At 35.5% G+C, this 26,664-nt stretch overlaps 3 protein-coding genes across 6 annotated transcripts in view; all 3 read left to right on the top strand.

Moving 5' to 3' along the window:
- The window catches only part of LOC107585340 (sodium/potassium/calcium exchanger 3), a 75,523-nt gene extending 58,325 nt beyond the window's left edge, over positions 1–17,198 (top strand). The window contains exons 4-18 of one of the 3 annotated variants that reach the window (XR_001609235.1): positions 2,634–2,708; positions 3,102–3,186; positions 3,291–3,394; positions 7,783–7,857; positions 8,499–8,524; positions 8,635–8,688; positions 8,803–8,930; positions 9,021–9,181; positions 10,110–10,383; positions 10,560–10,726; positions 10,823–10,937; positions 12,400–12,512; positions 13,422–13,487; positions 13,571–14,013; positions 14,104–17,198. Coding sequence is in view for 2 of the 3 variants with exons in the window: in XM_016272341.1 (XP_016127827.1) it covers positions 2,634–2,708; positions 3,102–3,186; positions 3,291–3,394; positions 7,783–7,857; positions 8,499–8,524; positions 8,635–8,688; positions 8,803–8,930; positions 9,021–9,181; positions 10,110–10,383; positions 10,560–10,726; positions 10,823–10,937; positions 12,400–12,512; positions 13,422–13,487; positions 13,571–13,720 (1,593 nt within the window). In the remaining variant the exon portion in view is untranslated. Of the gene's footprint in view, positions 1–2,633; positions 2,709–3,101; positions 3,187–3,290; positions 3,395–7,782; positions 7,858–8,498; positions 8,525–8,634; positions 8,689–8,802; positions 8,931–9,020; positions 9,182–10,109; positions 10,384–10,559; positions 10,727–10,822; positions 10,938–12,399; positions 12,513–13,421; positions 13,488–13,570 lie in introns of all 3 variants that reach the window. The other 2 variants (XM_016272341.1, XM_016272340.1) reach the window with 2 other exon arrangements.
- A 1,292-nt stretch (positions 17,199–18,490) lies between these two features.
- Positions 18,491–22,434, top strand: LOC107585337 (uncharacterized). 2 transcript variants are annotated; one of them, XM_016272338.1, is made up of 5 exons: positions 18,491–18,977; positions 19,935–20,152; positions 20,423–20,582; positions 20,860–21,074; positions 22,362–22,434. In XM_016272338.1, exons 1-5 carry the CDS (start codon positions 18,713–18,715, stop codon positions 22,389–22,391), a joined length of 888 nt encoding a protein of 295 aa, XP_016127824.1. In that variant the 5' UTR covers positions 18,491–18,712; the 3' UTR covers positions 22,392–22,434. The 2 variants fall into 2 exon arrangements, with proteins under 2 accessions (XP_016127824.1, XP_016127825.1); XM_016272339.1 differs by lacking the exon at positions 22,362–22,434 and having other exon boundaries at positions 20,860–21,281.
- A 113-nt stretch (positions 22,435–22,547) lies between these two features.
- The window catches only part of LOC107585336 (ras and Rab interactor 2-like), a 49,712-nt gene continuing 45,595 nt past the window's right edge, over positions 22,548–26,664 (top strand). Inside the window, exon 1 of the mRNA XM_016272336.1 lies at positions 22,548–22,614. The gene's annotated coding sequence lies outside the window, so the exon portion shown is untranslated. The remainder of the gene's footprint in view (positions 22,615–26,664) is intronic.

Raw genomic sequence — 26,664 nt, 5'->3', positions numbered from 1 at the left:
TACATATCATATTCTATATATATATATATATATATATATATATATATATATATATATATTATTTATGCAGAAAGCACATTCATTTATTCACTTCTTTCCTTTAAACTTTCCAGCTACTTTTCCAAAAATGGCATCAAAGTTGTCGTGTTCATTTAACTTTATGTATGATCTAGAACATGATGAAGACGTTTTATTATGTGCATTAGTTCTTACCTGAAATACTGTTTACTACAGTGATGGTGCATATAGAGAGCGAGATTGGGTTTTATAGAGTCTGGCAGTCTATGCCTGATGACACAAACATTTGTTTACAAAAATACACAATAGAGTTCCCTCTGCCAACAGTATTTCCTCTAGTTTCCTTTCTTTCATGGATTAATTTCAGTGTTCTCTGGAGGTTTAAAACGGAGTCAAAGTGAAATAACACTAGAAGTTGGAAGCAGTGTAAGCTGGGTGGCTGTCCAGAGCCTTTTTGAGTCATGATTCGATAGAGTCATTTTTCATTGAAGTGTAATTCATTGAACCTACTCTATTCTACGGCCAAAAAAAAAAAAAACACACATACACATATTTATTCATATTCCTAAAGAAATTATGATGTCACTTACAAATTAGCTGTGTTTTTGTTGTTGTTTTTAAAGAAACTGAGAGATAAGAAACTGTTTTATTTGGTAACTGACATCATGCACAGTGGATGTTAATAGAACTTAATTTATATTGAACCTGGAGCATAATTTATTACATTAATGCTCTCTTAATAAATCCATCGCAGTTGGATTTAATGCCATGTTTTTAATGCCAATTTTAAATAGTAAAAATATTTCACAATATTACTGCTTTTGCTGTACTTTGGATCAAATAAATGCAGGTTTGATGAGCAGAAGAGACTTCTTTATAAAACATAAAAAATCTTACTGTTCAAAAACTGTTGACTGGGAGGTTATATAGATTACAGAAATGTTATATATATATATATATATATATATATATATATATATATATATATAAAATATATATAACATTTCTGTCCCCCTCACTTCTGAAATGATGGCTACGCCCCTGCCTGCAGGTTTGGTTTGACGCTGCCATTGTTGTGCGTTGTTTAGGTAGTTGCCCATGTAAGCAGAGAGTGAGCGGATGGTAAAAGCCGCAGCGAAAACCCTCTAAGATTCCCTCCAGTTGTTTACATGTTTTATTTATCTTTAGGGGCTTCAGTAGCCCAGCTCTGCCTTGTCAGAAGGTCAAGAATAAAAGGAAGGGTAGGGAAAGAGAGTGGAGAGGGCAGAGATTACAAAATGGGCACACAGTGCAAGCATGGCAGCGTGCCGGCTGAATTAGATACATTGATTTGCAAAGTCTTGGCGGGAAACAGTTGGCAAACGGGTCCCAGGAGTGAATGGGAGCTTGCTTTAAAAGGACGGTGTGTGTGCTTGCATCCATGTGTATTTATATGCGAGTTCTATGTGAATCCATGCTCAATTAACATCATTTTAATTGTATAATATTTTTCAAATGTTATATTTAAGTGACGATATTTAATATATTTTAAATATATTATTTCATTTTATTTAAATTAGTTATTTGATAAGTGTTGATAGCAGTGTTTATGTGCTTTTGTTTAGTATGTTTATATGTACATGCATAAGTTCAAATGCAAATGTGTGTGTTGCATGTCAAGGGACCATGACATCTGTGATTCACACCCATCTGACCACAGCAGATGTTGGAGCAACTAATCTCCACACGCAGCTCTTTTATGTAAAACATGTCAGACTGTGCAAAAAACAAACAAACATCAATTTCATCCCTATTGATTATGAGACAAATAAACTTTGAACCCCCCGGCCCTCAACACCCCTCACTCTGTAAAGGGCACCAGCTTCCATCAGTGCCTTTCTGTCATCGGGACACTTTCTAAGAAAAGGTCTGAATAGTCCCAGTAGATGGCCATCCCACTGGAGGGCAGATTGCACTGAGAATTTAATGGTGTTGACACTCGTGTACTCAAATGTGCCTGCTCACAAGAATTTCACTTTTTTATTTTACTTCTTATGTAATGCGAAGTTACAGAGGCTTCATCAGATGTCGCAATCTAATTTAAGGTGGTATTTCCACAGTGGACCACTTTGACTTTAAAGGAAGAAAATGAAAATTCTGTCATGATTTTCTCACCCTCATGTTTCATTTCTAAAGGTGAAGTTTTGAATAGAATATTCTGGCTGCTCTTTTCTATATAATGCAGTGGTTCTCAACCATTTTGACTCCATGACTTTTCCAATTGTTCATGATTTGCTGGGTATTTGAGTGTGAGGAACAGATCATAATTTAAAGGGATAACTGTCATCATTTTCATACTTTTAAGTTGTTCCAAATCTTCTTCTGCTGCTAAACACAAAAGAAGATATTTTGAAGAATGTTGGTAACCAAACAGTTGCTAGTCCATATTTACTTCCGTAGTATTTTTTCATGTTAGTTCAACAGAAGAAATAAACTCATACAGGTTTAGAATGACTTGAGGGTTGGTAAATGATGATAGAATTTTATGGCCTGGAGCCTGGAGCTTCAAAAGGAAGGTATGAGCTTGAAGTGGGAATTTTACTTTTGTCTCTCTCTCTCTCTCTCTCTCTCTAAAGGCCATGTATATGTTTTACGCACTGGCACTGGTGTGTGATGACTACTTTGTTCCCTCTCTGGAGAAGATCTGTGAGGTAAGACCTTCATCATGTCCTAGCTAATGTTCTACATTTGCTAAATCATTTAAAGCATGTTTGAAGGTGAAATATGTAATAATTTATTTAATATTTTCTAATTCATAAAAATGAATTATAGTTGTCATATGAAAATATATTCATTAAATATTCCTATTTCGTCCCAGTCTAAGCTATTTTAAAACTGTTTTTTATAATATTTTAAATATATTTTTATGTTAAAATATTTAAATTAAATATTTCCATTTTCTATTTCTATTTTCCAATAGCAGATGGGAGAAGTGTTCAGGAAACTTCAGATTAGTCACTATTTTTGCCTGTTTTCTGTTTGGTGCGTATTTTTCACTTCATCTTTCATGTCTCTCTCTCTGTCTGTGTGTAAATGTGTTGTAGCGCCTCCATCTCAGTGAAGATGTAGCAGGAGCCACGTTCATGGCAGCAGGAAGTTCCGCTCCTGAACTCTTCACCTCAGTCATAGGTAAACATCTCTGAACACAGCCTGCCTTTGGAAAACAATACCCCTCACATTTGAACATGGACTTTCACGTGCCCTTTGTAAGCCACCCTGTCTTCTTCGTGCAGGTGTATTTATCACCAAAGGGGATGTGGGAGTGGGCACAATCGTGGGTTCTGCTGTCTTCAATGTCCTCTGCATCATCGGCGTGTGTGGGATCTTTACTGCACAGGTGCTCATTACTTTGCACATGAACACATACCCAAAAGCTGTTTTAGGTAATGTTTCAAACCATTTTAAATGAAAAGCTACGTTATAGCTTTCTTAAATGTACAATTCCATCAGTGTTTTAGTTTTATTTAGTGTAAATGTATCTTTTTAACCCATAGTGGAAGAATGCATTATATAATGCTATAGCTATATTTCAAGTACTGTATCTACCCCAACACTGTTTACATCTTCATTTACTACAGTCTGTGCATTGCAACAGTAAGACATTATTTTCCTTTAGACAGTCGACACAAATGTACTGAGCAAGCATCATGAATTCTCGACATCTGTGAGAGGGCATCTTAGAGATTAATGAGGTGACCTGTGCATCCCCTCCTAAACATCTGCCCTAAAAAATTCATTACTTAGTGCAGGATGACAGTAAGAAGTGAGCAGGCTGTTTTCAGGGGTCACTGAGAGTAGCTGATGAGGTCAGCCATGTTAGCTGTGGAACTGCTTTTTTTTTGTTTTCAATCCTTTGCTTTCCACTTCATTCAGTCATTCATGCTCCTTCGGTTTAACCTCCTGAGACCCCTACTATGTTAAAGAAAAGAGGATATGAGGTTATTCTTTGCACAAACATTGGAAACTGCTTAACAGTTTTTTCCTCTCCCAGTCTTTCTTCAGTCACCATCTGGCAGTGGAATAGAGGCATTGTGGGTAGTCTGATAGACCTCAGAAAAGTCTTATGTCACACACATATATACATCCACACAATTGTTTTACTTCTTATGCCCTTTTCCATTATACATTGGGGAAAACTAAATACAAACTATTTATTGACAGGAAATTTATTTTGGATTTAAAATTAATTTTAATTTGAACATTGTGGTGTCCAATTGATAAATAATCTTATTGCTTATGTGGAATGTGTGTATGAAAATGTATGATTTTTTATAAAATACTTTATATTACACTTTTATTATTTATTTCTTTATTTTAAAAGTAGTATTTAATGTTTTATTATCAGAATTTTGTTAAAGAAATGTGTTTTTATACACACATGCACACTCATTTATATTTATATTTATGCACAGACATACATGATACAGGGTGGTTTTGTGTTTGGGCAAATTTTTTTCTAACATAATTAGCATTTTTTATTAGTGATGTCAGTAAATCATTCCAAAAAATGGCACAGGGCCATAAGACACTCGCATACTTATGCGTGGAGTCATTCAGTGTCAAGGGGTAAAAACCCATCTGCAACAATGGAGCTTCTGGTTGCCATGGAAACACAAAGCCAAGAGTGTCACCTGTGGTGTAAGTTAAGCTGTGATGGCGCATTACTTCTGGTGCTCTGACGTAGATCAGTGCTTTTTATGGAAGGATCGCTCTACACAACATGACACACATTTAATATGGATTATTTCACACAGTTCAATCAGCTGGATTCGGTACAGGATGTCACGTCCATATATGGTTCCTACTTCATTCATTTCCTTTACTCACTTCCAATTCACACACTTTAATTCAGCATTCTAAAGTTTGCAAGCCAAGACCAACTTTAAAAAAATCTGGTTATAGTTACAGATTACACATTATATAAGAGGTATGACAAGCACATTTTAAAATGCTTTAATACCAGGGTTTCCAGCTGAGTCCACGAATGAAAGAAGCATGCCGTTTTATTGTGCGGAATACAGACTTTTTGAACTAAACTCCTTAATATACTGTACAATTATCATTGTACAGTATTATGTCATTATTAAAGATGCAGGTTTTTTTCTGTAATTTCTTTTTTCAAAATCATGGCACCTTTATGTTTGTCCCATTTATAATCAGGGCCCTGTAATATGAAGGTAGATGACATCCTTTATGAGTTATCATAAAACTTGCGCTACGCTGAATTTTTTTACAGTAATTTACAGTGAAATTTACAGTAAATAACCAGCAGCTGTGGTTGCCAGAACTTTAGCCTAAAATATGGTAGCAACATTTTAGTTTTTAAATTATATTAGGGATGCACGATATATCGGCCACCATATCGGTATCGGCATTCATTTTGATTCTTTACACGTGTAATGATGTCCAGTGACTTGTTTGCATTATTTTATTTATTTGTAAGACTTTTTTATGACTAAATTTGGTAATGGGAGAGTAAAAATATTTTTAAAACGTACACCGTTCAAACTAGGCTGCTTATGTTGAAGTGTTTGGGATGTGGCTTTTAATGATGAGACCTTTTTTGTAATCAGGCTCTCAAAAAGTATATAACAATTTGGATATAGATTTATCGGCCAACATATCGGTTATCGGCTTTCAAAAATAAAGAGTAATCGGTTATCGGTATCGGCCAAAATTTTCATATCGGTGCATCCCTAAATTATATTTTTTATAAATTATCTAAATATATAAATTATATATATATATTGTATAAATTATTATTATTATTATTATTATTATATAAATTATTTTATTTCATTAGCTAATATATTGTTAAAATACCAACCTGCTGAAGTACTAAATTCTGTTTTGAACCTTTATAATACAACCACCAAAAAAGGGTGGTAATGAGAATGCCACATATAGAATCAAAGCTTATCTTTTCCACAAGGTGACTAATATGTGAAAGATGCACAGTGTCATACACACATACAAAACGCCATCATGGTAACATACTTGACACTAAAAGTATGCAATAAACATTAATTTAACAACATAATGTGTAACATAAAACCCTAATGTTGTCAGGATTATGGACGTGTTTTGCCTCTGTTTCTGTGTTCCCTTATTTGGTCATGTTCCTGTTCTCGTTGTCTCATTATTAGTTGATTCCCGCACCTGTCTGTCCCTCGTTAAGTTTAGTATAAATGTGTAGTCTGCCTCATGTTTCCTTGTTGGGTCTTGTACGTCTTCTTGGTGCTCTGTGTCTCCCTGTTGGATTATTAAAGACTCTCGTTTTGTGAAATCTCCACGTCTCCTCATTTCTCCAGTAAGCAAAGCGTGACAACTGATGCGTATGTACTGATACAATAATAAACCTAAGAAGAAACAAAGTTATTAAGTTAGCTTGAAAAAGCCAACTTACTGAAATCCTATTTAAACATTCTTCCAAATTTTAAAATGTATCTCCTCCTAGACTTTTAAAGCTACAACCACCAAACTCTGGTTAGACCTTCAGACTGGTCTGACTCGGGTTGCTATATCTTTTCTAACTGATCCCGCTTACGGTTTTCGTAAACCAGACTGTCAAAAACACCTAAAATCCCATAGATTTTCATTGAAAACTTTTATACAATAAGACTTATTGTGTATTTAAGCTGTCTATTGCTATAGCAAAGCTTAACAACTCCCTACTGAAAAAACCCCCAGCTAAAACCAACCTAAGCTGATTGACTGCTTTGGCTGGTCTCCCAAGCTGGTTTTAAAGTGGTTTTGGCCACTTTTAGCAGGCCAGGCTGGTCTTAGCTGTTTTTAGCTGTTTTTTTTTTTTACTGAATTAACTGGTTTTAGCTGGATTAGCATAAAACATGCTAGTAACTTGCTAATCATGCTATGAACTTGCTAACCAAATGCTAGTAACTTGCTAATAATGTTAACAACATGCTAGTAACATGCTAATCATACTAGAAAAAAGGCTAACACCACGCTAGTAACGTGCTAATCATGTTAGAAACATGCTAGTAACTTGCTAATAATGTTAACAACATGCTAGTAACATGCTAATCATACTAGAAAAAAGGCTAACACCACGCTAGTAACGTGCTAATCATGTTAGAAACATGCTAGTAACTTGCTAAACATGCTAATCATGCTACTCATGCTAAAAACATGTTAGTCACGCTAGAAACAGCCTAGCAACCACCCCAGGTACCCTAGCAATATGTTGTATACCTATCTGTTTTTCCGATAGACTGTATTGCCTCGAAAACATTCAAACTTTAATCTTTAAAACTATTTTAACTTTCAAAATACTTCAAGCTTTTAAAACTTTTTAAAAACTTTCTAGCTAGGCTTTTTCAAGCCAACTTAAAGTTTGTCTACAAACTTTTCAATCTAGTTTCAATTAAAATCCATCAAATGATAGCTGTCAAACAGGGAATTTTAGGAATGTCAATACCTGGTGTTTGTGCGTTTGTGTTATTTTTACTTTTTTATTATTCTTTTTTTTTTATAGTGTAGTTTCTTTTATGATTTTTGTCACCACGAAAACAAAACCTTGTTCAAGATGACTGGTGAAAGTAAATCAATGAAATGAGAGAGTTTTACTGCTTTGACACTTGCTCAGTTCCGTTGAAACACTCCCTTTGAGTCTTAGTGTGTGTGTTTTTAGTGTTTATGTGTAAACTGTCTCTTCATTACTTGTCTCTCTCTCTCTCATCCATCCTCTCTCCCTTGTCGATGCAGGCAGTTCGGCTCTCATGTTGGACGTTAATGAGAGACTCTATGTACTACACTATCTCAGTGACCGCTCTGATCGTGGTGAGTAGAACTCTTAAGTGGCTTTTTGTGCTCCCATGATGCCTATGGGCCTCCTCGCGCAGCAGGAAAGGAGAAGCCAGTGTCTCTCCCATGGGGCGCGTGGCCTGCAGCACAGGCCTCTTATTTGCCCACACTCTGCATGTGTTACCAGCGCAGAGGAACAACAAAAACCAATTAATAGTACACAGGACACAAAGTAACTGAGCACCTTATTAAAAGTTGGATTCACTGAAAGAACAAACTGTATTGTAAAATTTTTTACTATTTTGGAAGGGGTGATATGTCTTTTCCAATTACTTTCACTTATGATAGCCAGGTTTTTTTTTTTGTCTGTGTGTGTGTGTATATATATATATATATATATATATTAGTATAATAATAAAACCTGTAAATAAACCAATTTTAATGTAAATATTTGCTTGCTAATACGATATGTATATTATATTACATTAGATTACATTACATTATATTATTCCATAGATTACGCATTAAGTCCTCAATCCTCAGGGCACATATTTACAGTAAGATAATCCTGCCCTCTGGTGGTAAGGTGTAATATTTCAGGAATGTTTGAAGGAGTTTGGCTTTGTCATTTGGGATTTGTCTATTAAATTGACCTTTTATTCTGTTTTTTTTTCAAGTTCATCTATGATGAGAAGGTGACATGGTAAGATTAAAGCTGCTGTTACACCAGAACACCCTCTTCATTTTTCATATTACAACAGTTTCACGTTTTGTTTTGTATTCAGTCATTTATGCTACTTTTTCTCTTCTCAGGTGGGAATCACTCACCTTAACATTGCTGTACATAGTTTACATTATACTAATGAAGTAAGTTCTCTATTCTGTTGCCATGGACATTTTTCATTATTACATGATCTACTCCACATCAGTAAATCACATCACTTCTGATTTTATTAACTCTCCTTCCTTGGTGTTAATCAGATTTAACTCGCGGGTGGTTCATTACATCGAGCGACGGAAAAAGAATTCGGCAAATCTGGGTAACGGCACAGCCAGTAACACAGACATCGACGATGGGTGCGATGCCACTATCGTGCTGCTTAAGAAAGGTAATGCATGCTGTCCTGTTTTATAGAAATCGTGTGTTCAACTACTTGGTGTCCATCTAAATTTCTGCATTGTTGTTCTGCCACTCTTAGCAAATTTCCACAGGAAGCCATCCGTGCTGATGGTGGACGAACTCTTGTCTGCATACCCTCATCAGCTGTCCTTCTCTGAGGCCGGAATGAGAATCATGATCACCAGTCACTTCTCCCCTCGCACACGCCTCACAATGGCCTCCAGAATGCTTATTACAGAGGTCAGTCACACAAACACATGCACAATTTCACAAATACAGTTATGTCAAACACAAAACTAGATGCATATCTAGATTTCATACAATGTTAAACAAAAGTACAGCTAAATTTTGTAGGTTTTGAAATGTTTTTGAAAGAACTCTCTCATGAAATAGTATTACATATTATTTTTATTACAATATTAAAACAACTGTTTTCTACTTGAATATATATTTAAAAAAAAAAAAATATATATATATATATATATATATTTAAAATATATATATATTTATTCCTGCGATGGCAAAGCTCCAATCTTCACAGTGTTATTATTGTCGACTTAAACTAAATCTAAAACCATAAAAAAAAACAATTTTCCTTACCTGAAATAAATTAATATTTCATTTTCTTTTAGTTTAATTAACATAACTAAGTTTGTTAGTTTGTCTTTTTTAAATGGCAAAAACACACAACAAAATCAATAAAACTTTATCAAAAAAAAATTCAAATGGAAACAGAAAATTAAAAAACAAACTTACATAATATTAATAAAAACTAAAATAATTTATTAAAAATAACACTGGGTCTTCAGTGACACACGATCCTTCAGAAATCATTCTCATATGCTGATGTGGTGCTCAAGAAACATTTCTTATTATCAGTGTTGAAAACAGTTGTACTGCTTAAAATTTTTGAAACAGTGATACAGTTTTCAAGATGCTTTGATGAATAGAAAGAATCTAAAAGAAAGAAAAAATGGTAATTGTGAGATAAGGTTAAAATAAGAAACAAAGTCACAATGTGGGATATAAATATGTAAACATCACACAGTTGTGAGAAATAAAGCCACAATTACCTTAAGGGGTTATTCATTTTATCTGTATTACAGACTGAAATATTTTTTATTCTGTTTGTTAACTTGGACTAACGTGTGTGTTCGTGTTTCTGCAGAGGCAGCGTCTGATAAACAGTCGTTTCAGTAATGGGGACTCAGAGGTGAGCGTAAAGATCCCAGGAAAGCGTGGGGTGGAGAATGGGCTGGCAGGACCGGACCGAGGCCTGAACGGGCGAAAGGGGGGTCACCATGATGACGACAAAGGAGGAGCTGAAGCTGGCACTGACACCGAAAACGAAAACGAGGACAATGAAAACAATGAGAACGATGAGGAAGAGGAAGATGAGGAAGATGACAACGAAGGACCCTATGTACCATTCCGCTGCCCCGGTACAATTATTACAGACGATTGATAAAAAATATTGATTATTGTAAATAATTTTAGGTTAAATTCTGGTTATCCATAAACAGTAAGTGTTCCTGACAGGAAGTGTACTGTAAACTGCTTTGAATGAAAGTGTCTGTTAAAAGACTAATGACTCAAAAGATGTCCTGATCATGTGCAGGTGGAGGCTTTAATAAGCTAAAGTGGCTGCTGGCCTGGCCACTGAGTCTGCTGCTGTTCCTCACCGTGCCCAACTGTTCCACGCCTCGCTGGGAGCGCTGGTATATGGTCTCGTTCATCATCTCCACCCTCTGGATTGCTTTCTTCTCTTACATCATGGTTTGGATGGTAAGACTTTCCTCACATATATTAACTTTAGAAATTCTTAAACGTATTAATTATTTTCTACAAACGTTCAGTGACCTGTTGACACTCTCGTGGCAGGTCACAGTGATTGGTTACACAATGGGCATCCCTGATGTCATCATGGGCATCACTTTCTTGGCTGCTGGCACCAGCGTTCCTGACTGTTTGGCCAGTTTAATTGTTGCACGGCAAGGTAGGAACAAATTAATATTTCTTCATGCTCTAGCATTATTATTTATTATCATTTGCCCAATTAAATGATTAAATTCGGGTGTGCCTCACACGTCCTAAAAAGTGAAGCTACGGGCTCGTTGATCGCCCCCTGGTAGCTGGCTGCAGTACAGGTCATAAACCCGCCCCTCTCCATGTAAACGAATGGGATTTGAGTCAAAATAAAACAATAAATTACACTTCCAATACAATTTTCCGAAAGATGGTTTTGGTCATTTAAGGTAGTTGTTATCACGCTGATATATGTTCAATTGTTCGTTTTTGTGATAAGTTTGATTTTAGCTAGTAATTTAATGCTATAAAAATGGGGCGTGTCGTTATGGTTGATTGGGCCTGCGGGAGTTTGGGCGGAAGTTTTGCTGCGTTCAAGTCCTCCTGGGACGTTCGTACTTATGAGTTGACAAGTCGTAATTACGACGTCAGGTGCGTTCAAGTCAGTTTAGTCTGCGCAAGATGGCAGTGTACCTTTTTTTTAATAAATTACAAGAAAATACAACAGGGTCTGCATTTTTTTACTTGGATTTCATTAACTAGCTGCGTTACAAGAACATGACCAATTAAAGTTTATAGGACAACTAAACTATCAATTTAAACAAAAATTTACCATCAACTACAGATGTTGCATCCATTAATTCCGCCATGTTTTTCATTGACACACCCCCAACTCGGAAACTCAGGGCTTAAAGAAAATTTTGAGTTTCCCACTCGTAATATAATGACTTTGTGGTGGCGTTCATGTACGTTCAACTCGTAAATACAATCTAGCCGACATGACTTGAACGCACCATTTGAGATGCGATTTATACAGAAAAGTGCATTATGGGTTTTGAAGTTTGTGATGAAAGGGAACACCACAGGCCTTTTTGTTCTGTTTTTTCATGTAGCACTGATTATTTTATTTTTTTTAGTGAGTGTGACGTGACATGTGGCCAAGTATGGTGACCTATACTAGGAATTAGTGCTCTGCATTTACCCATCCAAAGTGCACACACACAGCAGTGAACACACACAAACCGTGAACACACACCCAGAGCAGTGGGCAGCCATTTATGCTGCGGCGCCCAGGGAGCAGTTGGGGGTTCGGTGCCTTGCTCAAGGGCACCTCAGTAGTGGTATTGAAGGTTGGAGAAAGCGCTGTACATTCACTCCCTCCACCCTTTGGGTTATGAGTCCGACTCTCTAACCATTAGGCCACGACTTCCCCCAAAGGAGGATTCGAACCCGATCGCGTTAAAGTGAGAATGTCACACGTTTTAACCTCTGCGCCACTGGAGCTTTTAAGAGTTTGTACTGCATAGGCAACCAAGTTTTATTGAAAGCCCATCTTGTCAGCAGTCAATTCCTCATTTAAGACTGAAGCAGAAATGAAAGTATTAGTATATTAGTTTCAGTTTTAGTCTCAACGGTCTCTCTATCTTTTTCAGGAATGGGTGACATGGCGGTTTCAAACTCTATTGGTAGTAATGTGTTTGATATCCTGATTGGGCTTGGTCTGCCCTGGACCCTCCAGACTTTGGCCATCGACTATGGCTCCACAGTAAGTGGAAAATGTTGTAATAGAGATTATTGTTTAATGATTTGTTTGGTAAATGCTTAAAAAGCATTGACATAGAAATAATGAAAAATCAGTGTTCTTTGTTTGATTATTATTTGTAGATGGTTTTGTGCCTTTGTAATAGCACTCAGAACCTGTCAGTAGCAGTAGCCCATTAGGTGAGATCGTTTTAGAGCAGTGGTTCAAAATTACTTAATATTTTAATATAATCTACAATATTTGAATCAAGTAAAAATTGTGAACAAAACATATCTTTAAGAACAAGTCTTTTGATTGCAGCTCTTAATAATATATATATATATATATATATATATATATATATATATATTAAAAATTGCATATCAATATAAACATAATATTATAGTAATGGTTTCTTGTTTGTTAGTGTAAGGTAAATGGTTTTAGAATATTAGGGATGTGCTGCCACTGCCAATTATTTTTATGTTATACCCAATAATGAATGAATGGCCGTTAGTAAAAGTCTATACTATTTTGTCTAAATAAGCTTGAAAAATGGCTATTCATTTTGAGATTTGCTCAAGATTACATTCATCAGTCTTTTTAAATTATTAGTGTTTTTAAAGACCAGCTTTAATTGAGTGTTACATGATGTCAAACATATCTAAATATAAAAAAGTATAAACAATTAAATATCCAATAACCGATGATATTGAAAACAAAAAATATTTTGCATTAGTGACCTGTCAGGAAGCAGGCACAAAAAATTACACAAAAAGAAAAGTCATTCAAGAGTCTGTATATGTTTGTCTACCTCTGGCCTAAATTGAATACACATTTTGAGTCTCTGGCTTTGTTTGAAATAATTTGCTGTATTTATTTATATACTTGTTATATACATGTTCTACATTCTACAAGTTCTATTCTTTCCAGATTCACCTGAACAGTAAAGGCCTGATTTTCTCAGTTGTGCTGCTGCTGGCATCTGTGTTTCTCACGGTATGTGAGAAGCATTTAAATGCACTTTTTTCAAAATGTCATTTGAATCCACCTCTCACCCTCTATCCTTCTTTCCCTCTCAGGTTCTCGGTGTACATTTGAACAAGTGGAAACTGGACAAGCGTTTGGGTTTCGTTTGTTTGCTGATGTACGCTGTCTTCCTGTGTTTCTCCATCCTCATCGAGTTCAACATATTCACCTTTGTCAATCTGCCCACCTGCCGCGAGGAATGAGACGGTTCCTTTTCTTGGCCCTCCCTCCTTGACCTTGTGAGGACAATGGCACAAGTCCTCGATCAGAGGCAGACCGGCTCTTGTTCTGATGGAATATTTATTTACTGATCTAGCTGATCCTCTATTGATCCTCTCTTTTCTTTCCAATGGGTGCAATATTGACAGAGTCTCTGGGTCTGTGGTGTTACAAGAGGAGAGAGAGGATGTGTGTGAAGAATGGTCCTGTTGACTGATATATAGACTGTTCTAACGGGACAGGAACATGGGAAAAGATGACTACTGCCTGGTTTGATGTGAATACCTTTTTTTAATATATATTTTGCATATTACATATTTAAAGAATATGATGTTAATGTATTTTATGATGGCATTTGTTTTGTTAGCTGCTAATTGACTGAAGGAGAGGCTGGACTTATTCATATCAGTAAAATGATAGATTTATGAGGGTTCATTATTTTGCTGAAAGGTACTGGTGACCTCTAGGAAATACTTGTGAGCAAGTCTTTTAAATTTGGGCAATTCACCTTCACATCACAAGATTGATCTGGACATCAGGGTCATTAGTGTCTACGTTTTTCCAGTGAGAATATGTTTACGGTGCAGAGGAGGTAATAAAACGAAAGTTTTAAGATCAGATCCAATTTCAGTCAAAAAACTGTCGCTTTTAGAGAGACAGCGGGCATTTGTTTGCGCCTGTGTGGAGATACATGTTGGAACGCTACTACCAACATATTTATGTTCAGTGAGACAATACTCTTGTGTGATACATGGGGTTTCTATAAATGTGTTTATGAACTTTCTTTTGTCTTTAACACTCTGTATATACTGAAACAGAGAAAGGTTTATTTATTAATTTATTGAACACTATTTATGCACATTACTTTCCTATGACGTACTGAAACAAAACCAACCCACAGCTGTCCCAAGGAAGAGTTTCAGCCAGGCTACGCCGTTTTGTCCTTCAGAGCTTGTGTGTCAGCCTTTTCTACTGGATTCCTTCTCCTTCATCGCTGAACATTATGCACCCTTTTAGATGCACCTTTGAATTGATGCGTAAAACAGTTTCTACTATTTGATATCGGTGTGACATGACATCAGAGATAATTGTAAAGAATTTTTGAACACTCAAAACATTGGCAGGCAAGTAAGGGAATATATATATATATATTATACTTAACTGTTTTGATGTTTAAGATTCCTGTTTAGAGTGAATGGAGAGAGTGAGTCACAAACCTAAGAAGCTGATTAGCAGGAGCGTGTCCTGGTAAAATGAAGCTAACATCTATGTAACATTGATAAGACTGTTTCAAAGTCAAATCGTAGATGTAAATTTGCTTTAGAAAAGGGTCAAGTCATTTTTCTCTTAGCATGCCGCTCTAATCTTAGAGTTTATCAAGGATTTTTTTTTTCTCAGCAGAACAAGGATCGGAATTCATTTCCAAGGATGCAGTGAATAATATGGATTTTTTCAGAAGTTCTTTATGCTGATGTGTCCGGGGCTCATTTCTTGCCCTTCTTTTAGAAGGACTATTTAAATACTTTGTTTTGTATGCTTCTGGTTCTGGGGATTTGAAAAAGATACCGCCATAATGCATCACAGCTGTAAGCTTTTAACTGTGGCACAATATGTGGATGCAACTTTTTCTCCTAACAGAGGTTTTTTGGTGAGCTGACAAAGTAGCGATTCTATGGACTGTTTTAGTCTAGTTAGCAACTTCATGCAGGTTTTCTAGTCTGAAGGCACATTGCAGGGAAATTTAGTGTTTTATGCACTGGTTGATACTGAGTGTCTAATTGTTTGTCATATTTTAAGAATAGAATTTAGATGACTTAGAAACATATCTGAAAGAGTATTGCGGCAAAGTATTTTTTATCACAAAAGTAACTTTGTATTTTGTAACGCAAAATGTTTAGAAATGTTTTCTGCTTTTAAAAGTCTGTCGAGTGTGCTTCAAGTGAATCTGCATATATTTATTCTTTAGATCATAAAACAAATTTGTCAGCTTACCGTCAGAGTACTCTTAGCATGTTTAAAGGCATTCGTTTCAATGATGTAAAAAAATATTATGCAGTGAATAATTCAGATACTATTCAGATATCAGAGTACATTTTTGCTACTTGGATATTTTTTTCTCTAGGTTTGGCGTAGCATATTAGCAAATATGGACATTTAGTTTTCTGTATCACTGGTAATAGACATTGAGGCCTAGTTTACTTTCCAAAAATGCAACAGCAGGTCTAGGGTTTAAGCAATGTGATATTCCTGATAATATAAGCTAGGTGTAATCCAAGTAGAGCGTACAAGCTGTGTTTGGATGCTGAAGATTGTTAGTCTATTATTTTCTTCTTCGTAAAGCAGGGTATTATAAGAAAAACATCGGGAAGGCAGGGTTTAATGCAAGTTTTGTTCAGGAAATGCAATAATGTTTAGATTAATTAATTACTGTGTTTGTATTTTTTCTTGTAAATCCTAAACATGACACATCACATTCTTTGAGTCGTATATATGCTACTTAAATATTTCAGTAAGGTTTAACAGAGTTTGTGCACTCTATGCTCAATATTAAGGATAGTAAAAAAAAGAGGCTTTGAGATGCAACTAAATTGGCTTTCACTGCAACTCTGTAATGTTCCAAAATCTACGAAAACTGCTGCTTTGATTGTGGTACATTAATGCCTATGTTTATAGTTGTAATATCAGCCAGACTAATCTAAAGATTCAATGATCATCACTTCTGGAAATCAAAGCGCTGCTGCTCATTTGTTTGCACAAATATAATAATAACAGTAATAATGAGGGCATGCACAACCAATTAGCCCACAATTAGACAAGTTTCTCTCATATTTCCTGTTCTTGTCTGCTGATATTTCTTTATGGAATCAGGCATATTTGAATCAAAAATGTGACTTTTATAGGGTGATGCGTTGCTGATGTACATAATTATACATACGTGAAAATGTCTTCATGTTTTTTTGTCTTTGCCTGTATATCGGTTATATTATATTTTCATAGATACAATGTTTGGGTCCTTTATTTGTTTATTTTGTTTTTGTTGTGTTGAGGGTTTGATTAAACACCCCTGGTTTGCTAAATCGCATGGGATATTTTAAAATAAGGAATTATTTATGTTCATTAGTATTACACATTGTTGAGCACTGGACAGACAGCAGTGGAATTAGACCTCTTAGATTATTGCATGTTTTCTTCTTTTTTTTTTTTTTCCAATGGAAAACTGCTGGGCTTTTGATTCTCCAATGAAAGCATAAATTAGACATTTCATTCCGAGTGACTGATGTCTTCTGCATTTCAGGAATCATAACAAGAATGGTGGTTGGTTTTATGTACTAAAATATTTTGTTCAGGTGTTTCAGTTGTATATCAGAGTACATTTTTGCTACTTGAGCATAATTAAAATGATCTTTGCTGAGGTAAACACTATTGTTTGCTTATTGTCATTTCAGCCATAATGGCATGCATAAATACTGTATACACGTTGGTTTCACTGTATAAAGGGATCTAATAAATGCAATTTCTTTAGGGAGATACAATGTTTTAAACCTCAAACCATACCAGTGGTGATATCAGTTGATTTTAAAGCAAAACATTATTAGATTATGCCTCCCCGCCAGAAATATCAGATCCAACCCCGGACACTAGATCCTGTCAGAAAAGAACTGTTTTGTCTGATAACAAAACAACTAGTCCGCAAAGTTGTCTAATACCCAAAATCCATTAACAGCAAGTCTCGTCTCTGGTACCCAAAACTGTATTAACAGAGTAAAGCCAAAGAAGAGCAGAAGCAGGAGATGAAGTAATGATGATAAAAAGAAGCAGAGTTTATTGAATAAGCTTTGTTCCATATATTTTAATGTTAAGTCTAAACTAACACAAATCCAACAAGTGTTATACCACAAGCAACAGCAATGGAAAATGACTGCTTAACAACAACATCCTGTGATGTTAAAAACCTTGAGATGGAAACATTCTCTTATCTCTCTACTCATGAACACAAATATCCCTTGAAACCACACAAACATTAGACTAAACAACAATGGGAAAATCATATAAAATAATATTATATAAATGTCTAATCAATAAATGAATCATTGAAATGAATATATAAATGGTTTAAATGATTATTATACATGATTACATGATTAAATGAAATAAAAAATGCTTAAATGATAAATGATTATATACATGAATTCATAAATGTAGATATTAATATTAAATATTAAAGAAATAAAATAAAACACACTACAATGAATCCTTAGATCCTTCAGTATGTTTCGCCAGGCTTTAAAATAGTGAGAATCACTTTGAGTGTCCTCCACAGTCTGTGATTGCATGTTTCACTGTATTTGTGATCACACTGACATTGAAATGAAAACATGGATCTCAGTGAGTGTGTAAAAGAAAGAAAGAGCTTTCCTTTAGTTTAGAATGCATATTTAAACTAATTCTAACTTAATCTACTGCAGTTTAAATGCTTTATTATTTAACTTTACAACTGAATAACAAAATAATAAATGTGTTTATTTTTAGTCATATTTACATGGTTAATTTACAACTATTACAGCGTTTCCATATTTCACAAATAACACAAAAAACGAAAATGATAAATTTATTATAATAAGAGTAATCAGCATTAATAGTCGTACAAAATTATACTCTTTTATGGTTTATTATTTACAAAGATGTACTTCTGTCAAAAATGAGATTTAAGTAAATGTAGCTGCGCTCTTGTAAGCAATGGGTGACGTCACCGGGCCGCTGGGCTTGTGGGGATTGTAGTTCATTCAAAATCCCCAACGTTCTGCCAACGTTGCTATGACGTTTGTGTAACGTGACACGTGCGCTGGCTGGGGACAGCTTGATAACCATTTCCGCATATTTCTCGCACATATCGCAGTGTTTATCAAGAGATGCGTGTTAAAGGGTTTAATTTCGCATAAAGTGCTGTTTGTAAGTGAAGAAATACATCCACATAAATGGACGCAAACAGTGTCAGTCGTGTGAACTGGGCCATAAACCGCCGGGCGGAGGGTTTAGTAAGTAAACACATGGCAGACATGGCACAGAGACGCTCAGCGGTGTCTGAAGAGGACTCTATGCCAGGAGACCTGAGCAGAAGCGCAGAAGACGTCCCGGGGCGGGCCGAGGGGAATCTCAGCGCAGATTCACAGTCCTTCAATCCTGCAGGAGTGGCGAGAAAGTTGATGCGCGAGGACGCGTCTTCATCATCATCATCATCAGGTAACGTTACTGTAAAGTGAAAAGATGAAAAATGATCACGTTTCCCTTGAAACGGACTTATACATACCTTCCCTTCTATCATTATGACACTTTGTCAGGTTAAAAAAACGTGTTTCTGAATTGAGACTAAGTTTTATGATGAAGTTGGTATTAGTTGATAGTTAGTTGATTAGGTATCATTTTATTAAACATACAAATAAAAAAATCGCTAACGTTAATAGTTTTTTTTAAACGTGTTGATGTGCTAAACAACTCAGGACTGAAAATATGATAAATGCACCTACTGTTAAAAAGAATCTATATTAATAAAACCCTTTGACAATTATCAGCAATGTTATTTAGGAAACAAGCCACCACCATCGTTATTATTAACGTATTAACGTATATATTGTTATATACCTGTACATACAATTGTCGATTTGTATATTTTTTATTCCTTAGTTACTTGTTCTATTTTTCTATTTTTTATTATCTGTGTTTTTGTTCTGTCACTGTCATTCTGTTACACTGTGGAGCTTCTGTCATGAAAACTAATTCCTCGTATGTGTAAACATACCTGGCAATAAAAACTCATTCTGACTCTTCTGATTCTGATTATTGGCAGCATTGTTTTCCCCAAATGAAACTGAAGCAGCAGATTTGATATCAGTGCTTAATTTTAAAGGAATAATTCACCCAAAAATGAAAATTTGCTAAGTACTCACAGTACAGTTTGTTTCTTTATTGGAACAGATTTGGAGAAATGTAATATTACATCACTTGCTCACAAATGGATCTGCAGTGAATGGGTGCCGTCAGAATGAGAGTTCATCCAGCTGATAAAAACATCACAACAAACTTCTATGTTATGTATGGCCTGAGGCGGAGTACATTTAAAGCAATTTTTCATTTTTGGGTGAACTATTCCTTTAGTCTTCTGTAAGTCTTCTCTAAATTTGATATTTTTTACAACTACAGAGGCAGCAGCCCATAGACAAATCATATCGCTCCTTATTGAGATCAAGGAGGAGCAACAGAGGCAGTGGGAAGTTCTGAAAGACCTGCAGGCCAGGATTCATGGACAGGTGTGTGAGGAGGAAGACAAGCCGCTTGACATAGATCTGCCACTGCGAACAATGGAACAGCTCGATGAAACGGAGCAGCATTTAGAGGATGCTGAAGCTCAGAAGAGAATGGTAAAAACGTATTACTGTGAATCTACTCCACAATCTACAATTACTGCAGTGCATGTAATAATAGGTTAAGTTAGTTTGTAAACCTCAATCAGGACAGGAAGTTTACATTTTATGGAGGTAGTTATAAATAATAGTTCAGAACAGTTTAGAACAATATTGTTTGCTTGTGTTTCTAGTATTTTACTGCTTTCTAAAAGTCTTTTCTAGTAACACTGTTCCCTTCTTTACCTGTACTGAATATTTCTTCATATTTTGATTTTTATTTCATAGGTGTCACACCTCTCACGGATGGGCGGAGCTACGGTAGATGATGCGGTCCGGCGTCTTATGCACGCTGTTCTCTCTTTCAGTGTGGGCTCAGAGCTCAACTGGGTTGGCAGAGGACAGAAAAGGAGCTTCAGAAACACCAGACTGCAGGGTGTTTTATTTCGTAAGCAGTCATTAAAATCATGTTTCAGTGCAAATGCATCTTTAGGTTTATCACTGACTTTAGTGAAATGAAGTGAAGTAAGTGATGTGTAGCCAAGTATGTGAAGTGTAGTGAACACACACCCGGAGCAGTGGGTAGCCATTTTTGCTGCGCGCCCAGGGAGCAGTTGGGGGTTTGGTGCCTTGCTCAAGGGTCTCACTTCAGGCCACTATGACTTTAAAGGACAATATTTTTAGGATCCTCATGTGAAAGATTGTTTTAACTCTGTTCTCTGCAGGTGCCTTGAAGAGGACACCTGTAGGAAAGGAGGCCACACACCATCAGTTTGCTGATGTAGTGAAGAAATGGTTGCGGTTTGCCCCTTTCCGACAAAGAGGAAGTGGACGAAGACCGCATTGGAAACCTGTTGAGTTCATCTGTCCCAAATATGACAGTACTGTGGAAGATCATAACCAGCTTAACCATAACCAGCTGGATTCTGGTGAGATTCAGGTGACAATATAATTACACTAAGTGTTGTATCCAAAGACAAGTAAAGTGAAATCCTTGAATGAAGAGAGTGTGAAAGATTGGCTTTCAATTTCTTTCTTTTTTTTCATATTACATTCTTTCTGCTATAATATTTGCTTTGCTTTCTTTAAGTTAAAATACACTGTTCTTATGGGAATAATTTGCCGATTTTAAAATGACAGCATTAATCTTTAAAAAAGTAATGGGCAAATGTAAATAATTCTGTTATAATGATTATTTTGCCCCTGCAATTTTATTTTAATTATGTTGTAATATGTTTTGATTTAAACGCTGATGGCAATGCATTTCAATTTTTAAATTTTGCAATACATTTTGCAAGCTGGAAATTAAGAATGTTTTGTGTATTTTAATGTCATTATGTTTGACAATAAATGGACATCAGACTTTCAATTTCAAACATTAAACAGTTAATAAGTGTTACAACACAGACAATTTTGAGATTGCTGTAGAAGAAAATGACATTTCTTAAATGTAAATGAATGACTTGGCTCAATAACGTAGTTAAATGCACTTACTCGGTGGCATCTTTGGCAATGTGAACAGTTTTCTAAGAACTCTTGCTTCCTGACATACTGTATAAAAACACATTAAAAACAAACAATTTATCCATGAACTTTTTCTGTGGTGGACTTTTTCATTTGTGTTATTTGAGTGTTTTATGTTTATAGACATATAGTATATATAGTTTCCATTTTTGTGACACATTTACTTGAAATTTACTTCGTTACAAAAGTACAAGATGATTTAACAAAATCTTCAGCTTTGGAATCCATGTCCATGTTCTCCATGGAAATATATAAATGCAAAAATAAATAGGATATATATACTCACTATAGTGTTTAATGTGTAAACCACCAATGTCCAAGAGTGCATATACATGCACCATGGGAGTTTGTCATAGCCTATTTGTAATTTGTAGTGTAATTTCCATCATATCTCAGGCCTATAACAACTTTTGCATAATTTGACAAAATTACATCTTGATTAGCAATGACAGTTAACCGAATATTTGTAATATAATCAAAACAAGTGTTATTTTAATCGTTTTTGCTTTGGTTTCTTTGCTTTAATAAGTCATTCGAGGGATTGAAATATTGAAACTTTAGAGATATTTAGCCCACCAGGTCGTTTCCTTAATTGTTTCGTTTTGTGCAGCCTCGGTCCTCAGTTTTCCGGTTCTTTCATGTTCCTCTCGGAGTAACATCAGTGGTTGGTGGGTATAACAAAGGCTTTTCTTTTCCCTTCCAGAGACCTTCCCAGCTGGAACACGTGACGTGAACATGACACGTGCACATCAACTTTTGTTCTCCTGGAGTTTGTTTTGCCGGGAGAGGTCGCATGCTTTAACACAGCTATGAGTCTTTCGTGCGAAGTACAAGGAAACAACCTCGACTCGGTCATGTAGGAACATCTAAAACTGTTAACAGCAACTGAGCCTTTGGAGAAACATCATCCAGGTCTTATAAATGCTTAACGGGTGTTTTGGTTTCGACCCGTCGAGGTGAGTCCCACGCACTGTTTATTAGCGTAAGTCTGCTGCGTGTGTTTTGGTTTTCGATCTCAGCTTAGTCTTAAGTACATTTAAAGCGTTTGTGTGTGTTAGGTTACTTGTTAAAATAAAAGTTCTTAAATCGGTGGTTACAACAGCTTGGAGCATATATTATACGTTTTTGTTTATTTTAGTAGTTATATTTTATTAACACTTAATTACCTGTGCTAGTAATGTTTTAAAAATGTTGGGTTAACACTGGTAAGGATAGTTTGATACTTTGGTGACTTCTGTTTAGTAGCTATCACTTGCAATTTGTGGACAATTTTTGTTGCCAGCAGGTATTATTCAGGTTACTGTGGTTAAAAATGTGCTATTGGAAACATAAATGTAACGTGATATGTTGTTGAATGTCATCATTGTTGTAAAGTTTTAAGAATGGTCTCTTGGAAAGTCCAATTTGTCAAGATCTTGGAAAAAAAACTGAGCTATATGTCTAGACTTTATCGGTGTCAAAATTCTGTCATGAGCATAGGGTTAGTGTTTATGTGAATGGTATAGATGGTAATTATGTACCCAAGAAAAAAAAAACCTTAGTACAGCTGAACAGTGTGTTTTTGTATTTTTAGAATAATCTGCTTTTTATTTGAAGGTTTTGATGCAAAACTTCATGTGAAAGATTATATCATTTGTGATAAGGGTCCATTTTTTTTAAATTTAGACATCATCTGAAAGCTGAATAAATAAGCTTTCCATTGATGTATGGTTTGTTAGGACAATATTTGGCCGATATACAACTATTTAAAAATCTGGAATCTGAGGGTGCAAAAAAAATCTAAATATTGAGAAAATCGCCTTTAAAGTTTTCCAAATGAAGTCCTTAGCAATGCATATTACTAATTATAGTACATGTTTGATATATTTATGGTTGGAAATTTACAAAATATCTTCATGGAACATGATCTTTACTTAATATCCTAATGATTTTTGGCATAAAAGAAAAATCGATAATTTTGACCCATTTTTGGCTATTGCTACAAATGTGCTACTTATGACTGGGTTTGTGGTCCAGGGTCACATATTTGCTTTGGAAAACTGCATGCACTTCCTCCTATATGCTCCTTTGTGAACTCTAAAAAAGAGGGAAGTAAACTTAGTTTAGGGGTCAAGCTAGTAGCTTCAGTGTATTGTTCTCATAACCAGTATACAATGATTTGAGAGACGTTTTTGAGGAGTTAATTACATCAGAACAGGTTGTAATATTTTTGCCAAATTTTGGTATCCCCTTAAAACAAGTGTGTGTGTGTGTGTCTGGTTTTCCTGTGAGGACCAAATGTCTCTGGACAGTAAAACGGATCAACATTTGGAGGAGCAGTTAACAGCCCCTATGAGGAAAATAGCTTAAAGATGTAATGTTGATGTGATTTTTTGTGGGATAGAAAAATCTATACGCCTGTATAAAAACAATAGAAGTCAATGGAAAGGCCCTATGATATAGTGTGTGTGCTGAATTATCCACCACTTGTGCTTTATGCATCAGTTCTTTTATTGCTGTCAGACAAATTGATTGCATTCATTACTAACTTTTTTATTATTATTATTTTTTATTTTTTTTAAATCATCCCACCAGATTTTTCATTTCTTCCCCACCAATATTTGTTGGTGGCCTGTTAAGAGGATTAGTCTCCGGTAAAGTGAAGTAACTTAACTGATTTTGCCCAGAACATGCGTCACTTGACAAGAATTTCAGAGTAGTGTACAGTGACTGGCATTGGATTAGTTTGGAAGAGAATGTTTTGATCCATTTCATTACTCTATTCATATTTACTTTATTTAAGCCGGAACTGTGACCACTGAGCGCTACTCAAATGCTGAGGTGTCAGCCGTGACTGAGGTGTCTTCAGTATGGCAATTCTGCATACTGGAATTTGTCATCATAATTGTAGTGTCTGCTGACAGAATTGAGAGTTGTTACACTGATTTCAGTGAATGTGGTGGGTACTAGGGATGCTCCGATCCGCCTTTTTCGCTTCCGATACCGATACCTAGGGTTCAGTATTGGCCGATACCGATTCCGATACCAGTGAATTTTTTTTCCCTCATTTAAATAAATATAGAATTTATATATCTCTGTGTGTGGAACTGATAATCATTCTTTCACAATCTACTAGATATAGACTACTTCATTATAAAGAAAAATAAAATAAACAAATATGAAAAATATAGGCCTATGTATATTTATAATCATCTATGACAAAAATGAATCATAAACTAGGTTAGTGGATAATTCAGCAGCAAAAGTTATTCTAGAAAAATCAGTGCACAATAATTTTAGAAATCCAAACATTTAGTGAAAAACAACATTTTGTGGGGAACAAATAAAAGTGCTAAATATGGTAACACAGTCAAGCATTATAATATGATAAGCAAGTATTATTTAATAATAGAAGTTTAGTAATTAGAATTAAAACTTGGTAACCATGAACTTAGGACTGGTGCTGGTGCTTTTTTTGGTCATTCAGTGTTCCTCTAAAAAAAAAAAAAAGGAACAATAACACTGATAAGATATTATTATTATTATACGAATTCTACTAATAAGAACATTATAAAAACGCACTAAGGATTAATGAGCTACTGGATTCATGAATGTTAATCAGGTTGTGTGCGTTTGCTCGAACTGATTTGCTGAATTAAAAACAGGGACGATACTAGGTGAGCACCAGCCAATGAGGTTGTCGTTTGCGCATTAGTTCCGTCTACTACAGGAAAACCCGGCAGTTCTTAAAAGCTGAAGAATTCCAAAGGAAAAATCATAGACATGTATTTACAAATCACGTATAATGGGAACACAGAATGATCTTGGCGAGAGCTTTACCGAGCTGACTGCTGTAACCGAACGCGACCAGGGTTTAAAGGCTGACCGAATGACTGACAGCCACAGCGGAGAAAAGAGTTTGTGTGAACTTTAATGTAAGGACTTAAATATTCATATGTAGCTCACATTAAGCTATCCTATGGCTTCAGAAGTAACACAGAATAATTTGCACAATCGAAAAAAAGAAAAAAAAATCTTGGATTTGGATCGGCCCTCTCTGCCCGATACCCGATCCGAGAAAAATGGCACTATCGGAGCCGATACCCGATATGAATATCGGATCGGCGCATCCCTAGTGGGTACATGATTAAACCATTTTGAAATGAAATGTGGTCTTTTATGGTCAGCTGATCAGAGCATTGAATGCAAAGTGAGAGATATAATGAGGTAATGAGATATCAGATTTAGTTGAACCGCAGAATTGAAAAACAAGCCAAAGACCCACACAGAGTGATGTTTAGTTGTCAAACATACATTCTTAACTTCCTTGCTTGTTGTTTCCTTTCAGGTGTGTACTATTCACTTTCTATTTCCTTATACACTGCCATTCAAAAGTTTGTTGTTTTAGAAAAAAAAAATCATACTTTTATTCAGCAAGGATTCATTAGATTTATCAAACATGACAGTAAAGCCATTTATAATGTTACAAAATTTTCTGAAAAAAAAAAGTTTTTTGTCACAAAAATATTAAGCAGTAACTGTTTTCAGCATATATGCAGCCTTGATGAGCATAATCCTACCAACTCCAAACTCCTGTCCACATTGAATATTTTTTGCCTTGTTTACATTTTCTGAGCCAATTGGAGGTTCAAACACAGAGCAAACCTCAAATATTTAAAACACTGAAACCCATTGGGAGTAAGGGCTGTTTTGAAGCAGATAATGCTTGCTGACTATAGCTTCCCATCACAAAACAACCAAAAACAAAACTCACTCGCATTCCAGTCTTACCCATTTTTGCCTGTAAAGGAAACTGCACAGATTAGATAAGGGAGGCCGGCTTCACGTGTCTGCTTCTTAAGTGTGATTTATTTGAACAAGATCTAATGGTTTATCTGTCTTCCTCACTGAAGTGAGACTGTATTCAGCACATGCAGACCTTCTCTTAACCTCCTGAGACCCTGCATCCTCAATTCATTTTAGTGAATTTCTCTGAGACTATACATGCCACCGTTTTAAGTCTGGAT

The sequence above is a fragment of the Sinocyclocheilus grahami genome, unplaced genomic scaffold (assembly GCF_001515645.1).
Source record: "Sinocyclocheilus grahami isolate Dianchi unplaced genomic scaffold, SAMN03320097.WGS_v1.1 scaffold69.1, whole genome shotgun sequence".
Classification (NCBI taxonomy): domain Eukaryota; kingdom Metazoa; phylum Chordata; class Actinopteri; order Cypriniformes; family Cyprinidae; genus Sinocyclocheilus; species Sinocyclocheilus grahami.
This window is presented reverse-complemented; position numbering and strand designations above follow the sequence as displayed.